Source organism: Phoca vitulina, unplaced genomic scaffold (assembly GCF_004348235.1).
Source record: "Phoca vitulina isolate PV1807 unplaced genomic scaffold, GSC_HSeal_1.0 scaffold24, whole genome shotgun sequence".
NCBI lineage: Eukaryota > Metazoa > Chordata > Mammalia > Carnivora > Phocidae > Phoca > Phoca vitulina.
This window is the reverse complement of record NW_022589727.1, coordinates 25,670,916-25,688,130: the sequence shown is the minus strand read 5'-3', so window position 1 is coordinate 25,688,130 and position 17,215 is coordinate 25,670,916. Positions and strand designations below refer to the sequence as shown.

The 17,215-nt window shown below is 39.6% G+C and overlaps 1 protein-coding gene across 1 annotated transcript in view; it reads left to right on the top strand.

Moving 5' to 3' along the window:
• Positions 1 to 789: 789 nt before the first annotated feature.
• Positions 790 to 17,215, top strand: part of AKAIN1 (A-kinase anchor inhibitor 1) — a 47,602-nt gene continuing 31,176 nt past the window's right edge. Inside the window, exon 1 of the mRNA XM_032421320.1 lies at positions 790 to 1,226. Coding sequence (XP_032277211.1) covers positions 1,211 to 1,226 — 16 coding nt within the window. The 5' untranslated portion in view covers positions 790 to 1,210. The remainder of the gene's footprint in view (positions 1,227 to 17,215) is intronic.

Genomic DNA, 17,215 nt, shown 5'->3' with positions numbered 1-17,215 from the left:
CAAAGCAACTGACATGTGCTTCGAGGCTGGAGGATCCTGTGTCTCATTAGCTCTGGGGTTATAACCCAGATGGACTTGTTTCAAGCTGGGTAACATCTAGTCTGGGCTATGCACACTATACAAACATTTCTTGGGGGAGCTAGATAATGATTTAAAAATGAGCAGTGAATTAGAAGCATGAAATGAGTGTGGGGCATGTCCCAGTAACTTTAGAACTCGGTGTGTATGGGGGGGGCCCAGTTTCCAGTCGGATGAAAATAGGGGAAGCTCTAATGTTTCTTGATCAGTCTCAGGGCTGTTCTCATACTTGAAGGGGACTGTTGGCTCAACCTTTTATGGAGTGTGTGAGTTTCTCAGTGAAGACATACCTCACTGAGGTCTTTTTCTTGTGCATTGGCCAACCCTGCTTTCTCTAAAATGATGACCTTGAGAAGCTCCAAGTTTAGGAGCTTTCAGAGCCGGATTGGCCGCCTGGGGGCGGGGCCTGATAGGGGCGCCCTCCTCACGTGCTCCAGTCACCCTGTCCTTCCCTCTAGCTCTCTTTCTGACGTTAGCAGAAGACTGAGACTCAGAGTGAGAGAGGAGTAATGGACCCCAAGGGCCCATTAACTTGGAGGCCCCACCCCTTTATTCAGAGTCACCCAACCCGGAGAACTCAGAGTCATCCTCAAGAGTAAAGTTCTTTGAGTTATATATATATATATATATATATATATATATATATATATATATAAAGGGCAAACCCATTCTAAATGTCAGTCCAATATCCACGGGGGCGAGAGACAGCAGGTAATTAGAAGCAATTAGTTGTCCCCCTGCCGGGAAGCCGGGCAATTACCTTTTTCTCTCTTCCTCTTCCGTCCTTCCTTCTCCCGTGGAAGCGATAGAAGTGTTTTGCTCCCTAAGCAGCAGTGTACGCTGAGCTGGCACAGGAATGAGGGATGAACTGAGCAGGATTCGGTCTCCTCCTCCCGCCGCCGCGGTAGCCGCGGACAGAGCAGTGCATTGTGGAGGCTGAGCGCGCCGCGGCTGCTGGAGCTGCGGCCCCGGGATCGCGCGGCGGGGAGCTGTCCGAGGTGCTGACCGTCCCTGCCGGCGCCCTGCGCGCCCATCTGCTCCCATCAGACCCCTCCAAGTTCTGGCCTTTCTCCCACCCCTCCGTCTGCCTGTCTGTCCTCCTCACCTAGGGACGTAGCGGCTGGAGGAAATCATGGTGTTCGCTCCAGGTATACCTGCACCTTGCTTTTTCACCAGGTGTCCAGGAGGGGAGCGGGGAAGAGAAGGGAGAGCATAGGAAGAAAAGGCCTTTACCTTGCCTCCCATCTGCGCGTTTTGGAGTTACTGTCTGTAAGCTAGGGGCGGGAGAGTGCCTCTGTGCGGAGTCTTCGCCCCTCTCCCCAGTCCCGTCTCATCTGTCCTCTAACCATCCCCAGCCGTAGTCCCGCCGCTGCTCTGGCCTCCTGGTTCCTCCACATCCCATCGGAGCTCAGGCACCTTAAGAACTGGGACCTCTGCCAGACGCACAGGCGCCTACGTGGGTGGGAGGGTGGAGAGATCCGGCCAGGAGTCGTGGGCTTCGGGATACTTCGGTGGGAATCCTCTTCTCTGCCACTTACCCCTCTGCAAAAGTGGCAAAGTGACCCGGTTCCTCCCGATGTCCTGAGGAAAGAAGTGGGTGAAGCCCATGGGAGTGGGCCGAAGGGCAGAGGAGCATTACTCCTCAAGGAATTAGACCTGAAACTCTGGCAGGAGGCTGCAGCGCAGAGGCTGCTACTGCGGCGCCGCTGGAGGCTGCAGCGTCTTTTTGGAGCTGGCGGTGAAGGGCTGTGGTCCCTTTGCTGCTATCTGTGGCTACAAGTTGGCGAAGAGTCCGATTTGTCTGCGGTAGACCAGCTTACTGGTGTGTGCATGTGTGTGTAGTTGAGTAATGGGTGTGTAAGTTGAGCAGCGGGGGAAGCATGGTCATTGTTCACCTAGGAAGCTGTCTCTAGGGATAGATATAAGGTCTTTCTCTCAAATTCCAGGCTCTGCTTTCATTAAAGACTGCTGTGGGAAAAAGGGGAGTATGGAAAAGAGTAACGGGACTAAAACTCTAAGTTTGTGATGGTTCTTTCACTTGAAAGGTTTGTTTGCATTTGCTGTAGCCATTGGACCTCAGATAGCTGGGGAGGAAAAGTATAATGCAATTTTAAAAGGGAAGAATTGAGTCTGGGTTTCAAAAATTCAAATAGCAGAACTTGAGAAGGGGAAGTTCCCCCTACCCCCCCCCCAAACAGGATGTTAGCTGAGGAGGTGGGAGTGAGTTTCTGTTGGTTCTGACACTCACCACAGGCAGTGACTCAGAGGAAAGTCCAGAGGCCTTTCTGCTGACCATCCCAAATAATTCAAGGGGGGAAGCCGTTCTGTACAGTGAAGGATATTCAATCAGCACAGGATCTGTGAAGCTGAAAAACAATAGTTCTTCGTTGCATTTATAAACCTCTTACCACTTTATAAAGCACTTTTATGCCATTATTTCATTTGATTTTCAAATTACCCTCTGAGGTAAGCAATATCATTTCTCATTTACCAGCCCCAGAGGGGCTCCTTTCAGATAGTCTTTCCAGCCTCAGCTGGAGTTTTTTGAGTCCTCTGATTATCTCAGAACCTATCTTTTTGACAAAATGCCTTTTCCGTTTCAGGGGTAGCTGCTTTTTGGTCCAGGGTCAGATGTAGCCAAAGGGAAATGTCCTTCCACTTCTGAGGTGAGGATGGGCTAGTGTGGTCCAGAGTTAGGGTTGTTGAGTGAAGTTAACTAGGCATTTTCTAAAGGCATGATTGTGGGTGAAAGACTGTGTAATGAATGAGTAATTCCTGGGGAGGACTGAACTGTCTAAAGCAGACTAGTGCTAGGTCAGGGCTTTACTTTTCCATTTTTCTTCTAAGTTTCATATTAGTTTTTTTTTTTCCCCCTGCAGGGAAAGTAGAAGTTATTCATAACTGTCAGAGATGGTATAAATTGACCTGGATAGGATATATTACAGAAACCTGTGGGGAAACACTTTTTGGGTCATTTCTTCAATTTTGAGTTTCTCTTAAAAATTATAAGCATTTTGGGGCAATAAGAATAGGGTGCTATAAATATTGTGTCAACTTACCTTTTCATTTACTGGTCACATGTCTTCCAACTCATATAGTGATTTTATTCTGAAAGAATATCAGAACAATGAATGTTTTTGAACTCTGCCAGATTTTCATCATTACAGCCTCATTTCCAGGACTATTGCTTTTCTGAATCTCTATAATTAGGGATCCAGATGTTTTGTGCTAGTCAAGGCAAATACTCCCCCATTTTCTCCAAGCCACCCAGGAAGGGAGGGAACAGAGGCATGTACTATGATTATTCCAAAATTAATAAAGTAAAATAAAATAAAGTAATAATCCAAAATGAATATAATAATAAATTAACATTGAGCTGTTCATAATTGGGTCCGTGAGTACTGTGCCTTTCTAAACCCACTGTAGCTCTTTGGATTTTAGCAAAGGGAAACAAGAATCCTAAGGTCTACTTCTGGCCTTGCCTCTGTGGATTGACCTGCTTTGAAAGATTCTGCTGCCTCTTTGCTTACCTTAAAGGCAAAGGTGAAAAGTGACAGAGATTCAGGAAGCATGTTTCAGTCCAGAAGTGCAATGTAAAGAGGGAGAAATGATTGGGAATTTATATAACTCTACTTAGGAGTCACTCTTATTACATGGTATAAAACAACCTTGCATTCTCTTGTTTCAATTAGTCTACAGATTATAAGGAACAGGGCTTAAGTTAGGCAGGGTCTTTGAGTGGTTTCTCGGTTTACATAGGGCAGACAACTCAATTCTATACTTTTCTTCCTTCTTATACCGTTCATAGGCTTTGTAACTTAGGAAGATTTTAATTTTGTGTGTTTTAATATTTAAACCCCTTAGTAGTAAGCGACCATGACTACTAATGACTACTAATTATTTAAGGAATCAGTCATCTAAAACCTATCATGCATTTTTCTTCCCTCTAAAGGAATGATACAAAATTAATAACAGTTAAATGAGGAACAAAGTATAAATATATTAATTTCTCTTTAAGTACCATCTATCCCTAAATACAGATTAAACTAAGCTGAGGCACATGGCTGAGGCAAAAAACAAAATGAGGCCCCTTGCTTTTCCTAAATCTCTTATCTATTCCTCCTCCTTCCTTCCCCCAAAACTGAAGGTGGAATCTTTGTAGAGCAATGTGAGAAGACTTAGAAGCATATCAGCAGTGCCAAAGGAAAGAGGGTAAACACAACCAGTATGGAAAAATATTTTGGCTCTGGTGCATAGTACTGAAGTGATCCAGGTTACTTAGTCTGTGGCTATGAAAAAGCTTCCATTTGGGAGAAAAAAAGTTTTGGGGTGTCTGGACTTTACATAAGGTGCTGCTGGTTTTGTGGGGGGAAATCAAGGCATTATTACCAATTCGTGGACAAAGTCAAAGTGGAAGAAAGAACAAAAACCACTGGGCGTTGGTGTTGAAAGTAAAAGAGAATACAAGAAAATTTCAGGTATTTCTTGGCCTATTCCAGGGTGAGAAAGTGTATGTTCACAGATCCAAATGTTTTTTCAGTGCCCTGGTTTCATCCAAAGAATTCCAGACTCTGAACAATCAGATTAGCAACTCCTTCTCCCCTGAGGAAGAGCTAATAAAGAGTAGATTGTGAGGTATAAAGTGAGAACAGAAATTTCCTTATCCTTGGGCCATCCCCCACATCCCTCATTCAAGAATTAGTGTACCTCTTTTTGTGGATGGACCTAGTATATACTTCACTGTTTTGGATTACCTTCAGGTAAGATGTATTGTCAAAAGAAAGATCTTTCTTCTTGTACATGAATTAGACAAGGTATGATAACAAGGATTTCAAAGTGAAATAAAAATGGTGTAATCATAAGCAATTGAATAGCCAGCTTCTTGACTTCTAAGATTAGTTTGAAAAACATTTAGCAACAATAATTCTACCGAGAGCTATTAAAATATCTAAGAAAATATTTATTGCAAGGTAGTTATAGCTTTTATTTATTTATATAAACCTCTTACCAATTCCTGAGAGATCAATGAATAAATAAATTATTTAACAGACTGTCTTAACTTTAAGGTTTACAATATGCCAACTTGGGCAAATAAATTATCTTCTGTTAGCATAATTTTTTTTTTACTTTTATTCATTTATTATTTAAAAAAATTACATACAGTTAAATGGACTGTAACAAGTTGACTTTCAGATATGTTGTGAATTATAGGTTAAAGTTTGTTTTTTTATATGTATGTTCAATTATTATTTTTTAAAAAGATTTTATTTATTTGAGAGAGAGAGAGAGAAACAGAGAGAGGAAGAGCACAGAGAGAGAAGCAGACTCCCCACTGAGCAGAGAGCCCAATGTGGGGCTCAATCCCAGGACCCTGAGATCATGCCCTGAGCCAAAGGCAGATGCCACCCAGGTGCCCCTATGAATGTTCAATTATTCTAATACCATCTGTTGGCAAGATAATATCTCTCTGTTGAATTACCTTTCTAACTTATTAAAAGTTAACTGGCTATATTTCTGTGGGTCTATTTCTGGACTCTTTATTCTATTTCATTCATCTATATGTCTATCCTTCCACCAATACCATGCCATCTTGCTTACTATAGCTTTATAGTAAGTCTTAAAATTAAATAGTGCAATCCTTCTTGTATTTCTCTTTTCAAAATTGTTTTGGCTGTAGTAGTTCCTTTGACTTTCCATATAGATTTTAGAATCAGGTTGCCTATATCTACATAAAATGAAATCTACTGATCAGTTTGTGGAGAATTAATATCTTAACCATGTTGAGTCTCTAGTCCATGAACATGGTAGGTCTCTTCATTTATTTAGTTCTTTGATTTCTCTCATCAGTATTTTGTAGTTTTCAGCATATAGATCTTATATATGTTTTGATAGATTTATACCTAAATATTTTTTGGGGGGGAGGAAGTTACTATAAATGGCATTTAAAAACAATTCAATTTCTAAGAGTTCATTACTAGTATAGAAATGTAGTTTTTTTTTTTTTAATGTTAATCTTGTTTCCTATGATCTTGCTTACCTCTCTTATTAGTTGTAGGAGCTAACTTGTAGATTTCTTAGGATTTTTTTTAAAAGATTTTATTTATTGATTTGACAGAGATAGAGAGTGAGCATAAGGAGGGGAAGCTGTGGAGGGAGAGGGAAAAGCAGGCTCCCCACTGAGCAGGGAGCCCTACGCAGGACTCAATCCCAAGACTCTGGGATCATGACCTGAGCCCAAGGCAGACACTTAACTGATTAAGCCACCCAGGCACCCCTCTTAGGAGTTTTTATTTAGGCAATCATGTTGTGTGTAAATAAAGACCATTTCATTTCTTTTCCAATTTTTAGCCTTTTTGCATTGGCTAGGGCACTAACACACTATTAAACAGAAGTAGTTAGAGTGGACATTCTTGACTTGTTTTTAATCATGGGGAAAACATGCAATCTTTCGCCATTAGGTATGATGTTAGCCATAGAATTTTTCATAGATGCTCTTTATTAGGTTGAGGAAGTTCCTTTCTATTCCAAGTTTGCAGCAAATTTTTATCATCAATAGACACTGAATATAATCAAATGTTTTTTCTGCTTCTAATAATATGATAATGTTGGTTTTCTTTTTTAGAGGGTTAATATGGTGGGTTACATTGATTGATTTTCAAATGTTGAACCAGCCTTACATTCCTGAGATAACACTCATTTGATTATAATGTACTATTCTTTTCATATGCTGAAGGATTCAATTTGTTAATATTTTTTTGAAGGATTTTTTGGTCAGTGTTCATGAGATATATTGGTCTATAGTTTGCTTTCCACACACTATCTTTATCTGGTTTTGATATCACTATAATGCTATCCTCATAAATAAGATAAGTATTTCTGCTTTGATTTTCTGAAAGAGATGGTGTACTGGTATAATTTCTTCCTTAAATGAATTCATTGGTGAAACCATGTGGGCCTAGAATTTTCTTTGTGGGAAGCTCTTTAAATGTGAATTCAATTTCTTTAATAGATACAGGACTATTCTGTTAGTTTTGGGTTAGTTTTGGTAGTTTTTACAGAAATTGGCCCATTTTATCTAATTTACTGGATTTATGTGAACAAATTTGTTTGTAATACTCTCTTATCTGTTCAATACGTGTAGGATTTATAATGATATCTCCCTTTCATTTCTGATACTGGTATTTTGTGGGTTTTTTGTTTATTTATTTTTTGTCAGTTTGGCTGCAGGTTTGTTAGTTTTTTTTTTTTTATCTTTTCAAAAAAACGTCTTTTTGGTTTCATTGATATTCCATAATGTTTTTCCTGTTTTCAATGTCATTGATTTCTGCTCTTTATTATTTCCTTCTTTCTACTAGCTTTAACTTTATTTTGCCCTTCTTTTTCTAGACTTAAAATTAAACTTAGATTGTTTATTTTAGATCTTTCTTTCTTCTAAATAGTCATTTAATGCTATAAATTTCCATCTAAGCATTTCTTTAGCACATCTTACAACTTTTAATGTTGTATTTTTATTTTTATTCAGTACAAAATATTTTGTAATTTCCCTTGATACCTCTTCTTTTTCCCATGGATTATTTAGAAATGTATTGTTTCGTTTCCAGTTACTTGGGGATTCCCTACATATATACCTGTTATTGATTTCTACTTTAATTCCATTATGGTCAGAGAATAAGCTTTCTATGATTTTAGTTGTATTTAATTTGGTAAGGTAAGGTATGTTTGTGAGACAGAATATATATATATATATATATATATATATATATATATATATATAACATATATATATATATATTAAATAAAGTGTCCTTAAACAGAAACACACATAAAACAAGGTTGTGTATTGATCAGTTGACCAAAATGTTACAACAAGAGGCTCATAGGAACCCAATCCTGTATTTCCCTTAGGAACAATGGTTTCATATTTGCTAATTCACTGTTTGCAGCTATTTTATAGAACATAACTTTTGTGAGTAATGAGAATAGACTGTATATTGTTTCCCATCCTTTTATTTTTAAGTCACCTTGATCAGACAGCATATTGTTGGGTCTTGCTTTTTAATCAAATATGTAGTTTTAAACTACCAAAACTTAAAGGTTTAAGTTAGCGACTGACTGCCTGTATGTCTTTCTCCTACTATTACTGCATTTTCTAATTTCCTATTATTGTTTAAAATTAAATATTTTACCATTTGAAAATTTTTGTTGTTAGAGTTTTAGAAATTTTAGTAAGCATAGATATTCAAAAAGAAAACAAAAAAATCACAACATTATCCAACAGTAACCACTGTTCCTATTTTATTTTATTATTATTTTTTTATTTTTTTAATTAACATATAAGGTATTATTTGTTTCAGGGGTACAGGTCTGTGATTCATCAGTCTTACACAATTCACAGTGTTCACCATAGCACATACCCTCCCCAATGTCCATCATCCAGCCACCCCATCCCTCCCAACCCCGTCCACTCCAGCAACCCTCAGTTTGTTTCCTGAGATTAAAAGTCTCTTGCGGTTTGTCTCCCTCTCTGTTTTCATCTTGTTTCATTTTTTCCTCTCTTCCCCTATGATCCTCTGTCTTGTTTCTCAAATTCCACATGTCAGTGAGATCATATGATACTTGTCTTTCTCTGATTGACATATTTCACTTAGCATAATACCCTGTAGTTCCATCCACGTCGTTTCAAATGGCAAGATTTCGTTTTTTTTTCTTTTTTGATGGCTGCATAATATTCCATTGTATATATATATATATATGTATATATATATATATATATATATATACATATATATATATACCACATCTTCTTTATCCGTTCATTTGTCGATGGACATCTTGGCTCTTTCCATAGTTTGGCTATTGTGGACATTGCTGCTATAAACATCAGGGTGCACATACCCCTTCGGATCCCTACATTTGTATCTTTGGGGTAAATACCCAGTAGTGCAATTGCTGGGTCATAGGGTAGCTCTATTTTCAACTTTTTGAGGAACCTCCATACTGTTTTCCAGAATGGCTGTACCAGCTTGCATTCCCACCCACTGTTAATATTTTAAATATAACTTTTCAGCCCTTGTCTCTATGAATATAGCTCCCACTTTTTTAAACAAAAATGTTACCCTGACACACATACTACTTTTTGACATGGTTGTTTACACATGTACTGTTATGATCTTTTCATGCCATTCAGTTGTCTTATACATATCATTTAAAAAATAGACATAGAACAATGGTGTGATTATCCCCATTTTTACAGATGATAAAAGTAAGGCTCAGAATGCCTGACCAATTTAGGTTGCAGAACCAAGATTTGACATTGGATCCACTTATCTACTACATACAGCATAGTTTTTAAATACATAGCAAGCAACAAATAATTTGCACACTAGGATTAGAGACAAAGAAAAAGAGAGAAAACTGTTCTCCTGTGGAGAAAATCTTCTGTATTTTGAGAACCCCTTCTTCCAAATTAGAGTTTACAAAGTGTTTTCTCAACCACACAGAAATGAGCTCTGTCCTTTCACACTTCCTGGATTCTTCATCTACTTCAGGCTGCGGCTCTTAGTGACAGAGTGAAAGAATGGACAGACAAGATTGCCAGAAGTTGGCTAGGAGAAAAAAAAGAGCTAACAAGTTTACACAGTGCTTAATAATTTTCAAAGCATTTATATTAACTAGGTGCCGTATGCAAGATAGTCTTTGAGTTGAAATAAATGGCATTGGAATAAGTATAGTCTCTCCTTCTCTGTACAACTCATGAGAATATTTCACTTACTCCAGAGCAATTCAACGATGAGGCAACGTTGGTTGCTGCAGAAGCATGGATTTAAGGACAGATAGGCCTAGGTTCCAAGAGCTCCCCTCGGCCATGTCCACACTTAGTGCAAGTGGGTAAGCCATCCAGTCTTGCTGATTTGCTGAGTTGTAAAATGAAGATCAAAGTATCTATTTTCCAAAGTGTTAGTGAAGATAAAGATTAAGTGTCTGGCCCACAGTAGGCTAAATGGTAGGTATTACTGATGTTATTGTTTTAAAAGGGAATGAATAATAATGTGTTTTATATACATATGCATGGTTATGATTTCAAAGTTGAACCATCAGTCTTGGAAAGCTATACAGTTAATTTTCATTTTGTGGAAGAAGACTGACTTACTGGTTCAATATGTTACCTGGGTAGAGGTTATTAAACGTTAAAGCCAAATGCTATGACAAACTGAATTGATGATAAAGCAGATGTCTGAGTGAGTCCTGGGATGAATAAGTTATGAATCATGAAAAGTTGCTGTTTAAAGGCTAGCAGCTGCATGCTTGAAAGCAGATGGCCATCTTGCTGATCTGAATAATCCTGATATTGTCTAAATTTAAAAGCTGAATGATGATTTTCTGGTGAGGGTATAGAGCATTAAAAAGTGTTTTAATATTTAATGATTTAATTATGGTAGATTTGTATTTTGGATATGAAATTTTGTTTCACATTCTCTTTGCCGTTTTTTGTCGTCTTGTGTTGTAGCCACATGCACATTCTTAGATACTATCCTTTGAATATTATCTTTGGTCCTACATGAATCTTCTTAGGAAGAAAGCTTTTTTTTTTTTTTCTTATGAAGATACTTTTTTGGTGAAACAGCCACACAATCACTAACCAGAGATAGGGAGAGGCATTGGAGTTTTCCTTCATAAATTTTCCTGACTTGCAATATGACTTTGAGTTAGTTAATCTGCTTCCTGTGCCTCTTTCCCAATCACTGTCCAAAAGTCACCCTCAACATCTTAGAGGTTTAGCATCTTAGTTCTCAGTACAGACATTTACTGGGCAGAGGAAATAAACACAAGAAAAGGCAGGGGAGCTACATTTGTAGAAGATGCATTGTGTGCTGCATATATCACATGCATTTTTCTTAATGCAAGGAACAACTTCATAAAGTACATGCCAAATTGTTTTTCTTTAACTTGTCACTAAAATGCTGTTTCATGTTTCAAATGGTGACAGATGATCTATTTGCTGAAACTAGTAGGCAAAAATTCAGTGCCCTTTTCCATTCCTTTAACATTTTTTTCTTTAAAATGAAAGAAATGGTGTTTATGGTACTCAAGAAATATACTCAAATTAGTAAGGTAATATCTCTGTTCTGGACACCTCACATAAACCATGTATGATGGGTCTGTTTGGTATTTAGGCAGGGAGCCTCCATGGAATCCACATCTTGTGTTGTCTGACAGAAGTTGTTAATTTTTTTCTCCATGGAATTTATTTCTAACATTCTTGTGTACTTATTTCTGCCTCTCCACTTTAATTTTACATTTTTGTGGGAATGAAAAATGAAATTATATGTTTCTTGCAGTACCATAAATGAGATTTTGATCACCCCTGACCAGGGAATTTAGAATGAAATTCTCTATAGTCTTAATTGCAATCTGACTCATGCTTTAGAATAGATTATTTCACCACATCATCCGGCCATGCTGTACAAGTCAATAAATAATAGTTGTTTTGTTCTAAAAATAACTTAGGTTAAGAAGGACAGACTTTATAGCTTCATTTATCTTGCCATTCTTTCTTGTGTCTACAGGGCAATGCTAGTTGGATGGCGCCCAACCATTAGACTGGAACTCAGTAAAAAAATAAGTATGACCCTTCTCCACTCAAAACATTGGACCAGAGCAGATCCCTTAGTAAAGGTCATGTGCAGCTTGGCCTGGGGAAAGAGATGGTAGTAGACTTTGTGAGAGCAGAGCTGGGGATATCAGGAAAGGCCATATAAAAGTGAATGGGAGGGGGTATAAATACTTTAGATCTTTTCATTCATTTATTCAACAAACATTCACAGACTATCTTCTCTGAGCCAGGTGCCCTGCTCTGTGGTAGGCACTAGGACTTTAATATAAAAATGTAAACTAAAAGGTTAGGGCCCCTTAACTGAAGAGTAGAGAGTAGAGGGGATGAAGAGGAGGAATGGGTCAATTCTGTAGGGAAGGACGTGACTGTCTTGCCTGCGTCTGATTCCTCCCGGGAAGCCTGCCCTGGGAATGGTTAAAGCCTTACTCCAATAGAGAAATCCTCCTGTATGGACCACTCTTTGGTGTCACTGGACCAGGCATAAGAACCCTGTTTGTGAGTGCCGGAATGTGGGATGGGGAGGCATGACCAGGTAGAAAGAGAGAGTCTCTTTAGTCTTGTCCTTTTAGGTACAAATATGCACTTTATAAGGAAATGGTCTCGGGCGCCTGGATGGCTCAGTCGGTCAAGTGTCTGTCTTTGCCTCAGGCCATCATCCCAGGGTCCTGGGATGGAGCCCTGTTTCGGGCTCCCTGCTCAGTGGGGATCCTGCTTCTCCCTCTCCCTCTCCCCCTCCCCCCATCTCTCTCTTTCTCTATCTCTCTCACACTCTCTCAAATAAATAAATAAAATCTTAAAAAATAAAGAAAGAAATGGTCTCTATTACCCTGAAATGACAACAAGGATACCCTCAAGGCAGGAGCATATTAGAGGCTTGAAAGGAGACTCCCTAAGAGGAGCAGATATATTTGATGTGGGTCTGACTCTGGCCTCCAAAATTTAGCTTTGCTTGAGGTCATTTCCCTTTAATGAGTACTGCCCCCACCAGGATGGGATGCGGCTGTGCTGTGCTCCCTTTAAAGCATTGCCTCAAGCATGGGTAGACATGTCTTTTCCTGTTTTCTAACCATAGCTAAGGAGGAATTTTATTAAACACCAGGGGAAAAGCCAAAGGAAATTAGCGTGCAAACATATTAAAAAGATCAGGATTTTGATCTGGTCATAGATATTTTACTTCTTGGTCCCTGTTCCTGCCCATTCCATCACTGTCTGTGCTGTAGCTCAGTTCTCAATGTTCTCAGTTCTACACATTAACATTACCTGGGGAGCTTTTTTTTTTTTTTTTTTTTTAAGATTTTATTTATTTGAGAGACAGAGAGAGTGAGAGAGAGAGAGCACGAGCGGGGTAAGGGGCAGAGGGAGAAGCAGACTCCCTGCTGAGCAGGGAGCCTGATATGGGGCTTGATCCCAGGACTCTGGGATCATGACCTGAGCCAAAGGCAGATGCTTAACCAATGAGCCACCACACGGCCCGACCTTGGGAGGTTTTAAAATATATTAATGCTCTGAGTCCTACCCAGGCTAGTAAAATAAAAATCTCAGGTGGTGTGCCCTAAGCATAAGTGTTTATTAAAAGCTCTCCTGGTGATTGATTGTGCATTTGGGCTGAGAAACACTGATCTAACTTCAAAGGGCAAGCACAACAGGTAGGCAGCTTGCCTGGTTCCTTACACTCCTATTTCTTATGTATCTTCTTTTCTCAGAACAGGGCACATACAAATGCTTTGTATATGTTGAATGAATGAATGAATGAAATGGCCATCTTTCTTTTCACCTCATAGTCATCCCATTAAAGTAAAAACCAAGAGAAGATTCTAACTCTCCTGCCTACTTGGGGCCTTCCCACCCAAGTCCTGCTCTGGTTTGAGGAAGATACCTCTTCTGGTCATTGACAGGACTGTAGGATTGTCACCGATTAAAAACTGGTGGTGGTCTTGTTCCACTTGTTCACAGTGAGATCTCAATCACTCAGTGGTCATAGCGGTCATTCGACCAGGATTACACACATCAATTAGCAGGAGGGTCTGTGTATCCACAGACAAATGAGTCCTACTGTAGTTAGGCTAGGGCTCAAATTTGAGTTAGCCACAGTATTCCAATGCAGGGCAGAAGATAGGGGCATATGGCCCCAGAGGGACATTGACCAGGGATTTGCACTGAGGGCCTTGGGAGTGATATCCATCTTGCCTGGTGGTTTGCCTGCAGGCATGACTCTGAGACAGGATCCGAGTCACAGCTGAGGAAGGAATAGGGCAGATCCCATGACATATGTGCCAGGGATTGCTCGGCGGTGTAGACTCTGTATCCTCTCCAATGACGTTCTAAGTAGCTTTTCATGTTCCTACAATAATCTGGGTCAAATGGAAAAATGGGGATAGTTTTCTTGGCTCCACATTTCAGAAGGGCACATTACTGCAAATTTCAAACACAGAAGAAAAGAATCAAAGTAGATATATAATCAAATCAATTTTCCTTTAGGCTTAAGACATATTTTTGTTATATAATTTAGCTTAGAAGCAATTTACATATGGTAAAATTAGCATATTTATTATTCATAGAGTATTACATACAATGCATGAGTCTGGAAATACATTTTTAATGCTATTTAATATGCAAAGTGTCCTACACTGTTTTGGAAATCCTGGGATTGAATTGCCTAAATGTTTTGTTACACTGGCATAAAAAGCAATTATATATATTTAATCTTTAAAATGATTAGTCTTCAAATCTTTTAGGAAACTATAACTCAAAGTTAACATATAAAGTATACAGGCCACATAGCATTGGAAAACATTACTTGGCTTGGAATCAGAAACTTGACTTTAATACCAGGCTTTCCTATATACCTGCTGTGTAATTCAGAGAAAGTTGCTTAGTCTTTCTGAACCTCAATTTACCTAATTATAGAATAGTAATAATAATACTTTCTTATTATATAGGGTTGTGATAATGATTTATAGAGAAATGACTATAAAATATGCTTAATAGATTATAAATCACATAAAATTTGAGTTATAATTTGTATTTAAATTTTTTTAACCTTAATGAGAGGCTCACCTTGCATGAATCCATAAGAAAAAAGTCTCATGATATATGTCATTATTTTGTTTTATTTTATTTAAGGTTTATTTATTTAAGTAATCTCTACACCCAGAGTGGGGGTTGAACTCATCACCCCAAGATTGAGAGTCGCACGCTTTTCCAGCTGAGCCAGCCAGGTGCCCCTCTATGTCATTATTTTAAATATATGTTCTCAAAATTGATTTGCTTGAGAAACCACCAAAGGTGTGCAGTTTCCAACTATCTAGCTACCAAGTGCATAAATGCCCTTTTCTCCTTATACAAAAGAGAGAGCTATGTCTTACCCTCACCTTACTCTTACAATGTCCCGAAATGAAAAAACCGAGGAGGCATCAAATAGGAAAAGATCTTAAGTTTTAACCTCTTGTCCATCCCTCAGCTCCTACAGTCTACAGAATTTAAAACACTAGGTTTCATAGCACCGCCCGTCTCTACTAAACACACGCTGTCTAGGGCAGGGATTCTCAGCCAGGGGTGATTTTGTCCCCCTCCTCCATTTCTAGGGGGACATTTGGTAAGCTGTGGAAACAGTTTTACTTGTCGTGACTGAGGGGTTCTCCTGGCAGGGCTGGCTACATGATTTGCAGGGCACAATGCAAAAATGAAAATGGGGGGCCCCTTGTTTAAAAAACAACATAAAATGTTACTAAAGACACTAAAATAGAAAGCTTTTTCTTTCTTCTTCGTTTTCCCTCCCCCTCTCTTTCTTCATGTCCCTCTCTCATAGTGTTTTTCATTTGTGACTTAATGTTTTCCTAAGTCAAGGAAAATTAAAAATTTTAATTATTAGCATGAATTTTACCATTCATCTTTATACTGTGCAATACTAGTTTTCAATTAAATGTAACTTGTACACCAAATCAATGAGAGTGCACAATTCAAATTTCATAGCTCATACATACATGGATATCTATTTCTGCACAAAATTTACTGAACTGTTTTTATTTCACTTCTTAAAATGCACATAGTCTGCCAATATGCTCTACTTTGGCTTACCCATGAGTCAGGAAGGACTGAAAGTCAAGCAACTAGGATCACCCATCTTTCCTTCTTTTTCCCTATATCACTGGAAGTAATTCCAGCATCAGTGATTGGCTAATACAGGGAAGTAACAAGAGGAAGGAAGACTAGGGTAGGGTCCCTTGGTCATTTATGGTTCTTAGAATGCCGTTGCCTTCTTTTTGTGTCCTAAGTAAGTTATGGTTCTCACAGCAAGTGTGGCCTCCCTCAGACCCCTCCCTCAGTTGTAGACATACCACCTGTACTTACAGTGAGGCTCTGAGCTTCGCTGAATTCATGATCCACTGGAATTCTGTGTTCAAAGGGCATTGCTAGAGCGATATGTCTGTGCAAATGGGGTGGCAAAGGAATGACATCGGCGTGCATCTCTGCACAGGCATATGCTTCATTGTCCCCTTGAACTGCACTCCCAAAACACAGACTCAAATATAAGATTATGAAGAATTTCAGGATGGCAATAGCAGAGCACTAGCACAAGCACCCGGCTCTTCCGAATGTGGAGCTCCATGTGACTGCCCCAGTCATATGCCTGGGAAGCTGGCCTGGGATACTGGCATCCAGTTGCTAGAGGCTAGGGATGCTTGTATATGTCCCACAGTGTCCAGAACAGCCCCCCACATCAAGGCCCTGCTGGAAAGGTTGATATTCTGTCTCCAAAAAGCATCTGAGGCCTGCACACAAGGCCAGTTGTCTCCTTTTCGGTAGAGTTGTCCCATGGTGGAGCCTGCTCTGTGTTTTGTAATGTCATGGTCATTGCACTGGAGACAACCACTTTCTGCTTTTTTGAGGGGCTGTTTACTCTGCAATGGTCAGGCCCCTCAGTGCTTCATCTAATCAGGCAGTTTTGCTTACTGCCCTTTGCTGTCAGTTTACTGATGAGGCCAGACAAGGTCTCCAAGGTGGACCTTGACTGCTCCTGGATGTCGTATATGGACCTCAGCATTTCTGTAGGCAGGGCCCCCTTGAAAGGGAATCCTCAGAGCACTGCCTCTCCTACAGGGATAGACATTGGGAGAGGTAGCCCTCAAGAGCTTGGACCTGCTTCCGCTATGGTTCCCAGGGTTCTCTTAGCCAGATTGGACCATCTTCAACACCAGAGTCCACAGCGCTATTGCAACTTCCTTGCAAGTCTTAAAGTTTAAAAAAGAGTTTGTAGGAGAAAAGCTGGCTTAAGCAGCCAAGAAACCGAGGGCAGGGAGCAAAAAGCAGCGATGGAATAAATGCATCAGTGAGGGGAGGCTCTGGGCAAGTGTTTGGAGCATCTTTCTTGGATTTTGGTCTTCATGTGCCGAGAAGAGTACTAGGAGTGGGTGAACAAAATATACCAGACAGCCTAGAAGTAATCCTGCACCCCCTTTTTCTGGCTGTAATCCCATTTCTAGGTCTTTAACCATGCACAGGCCCCTGGCAGAGGAGGGCCCA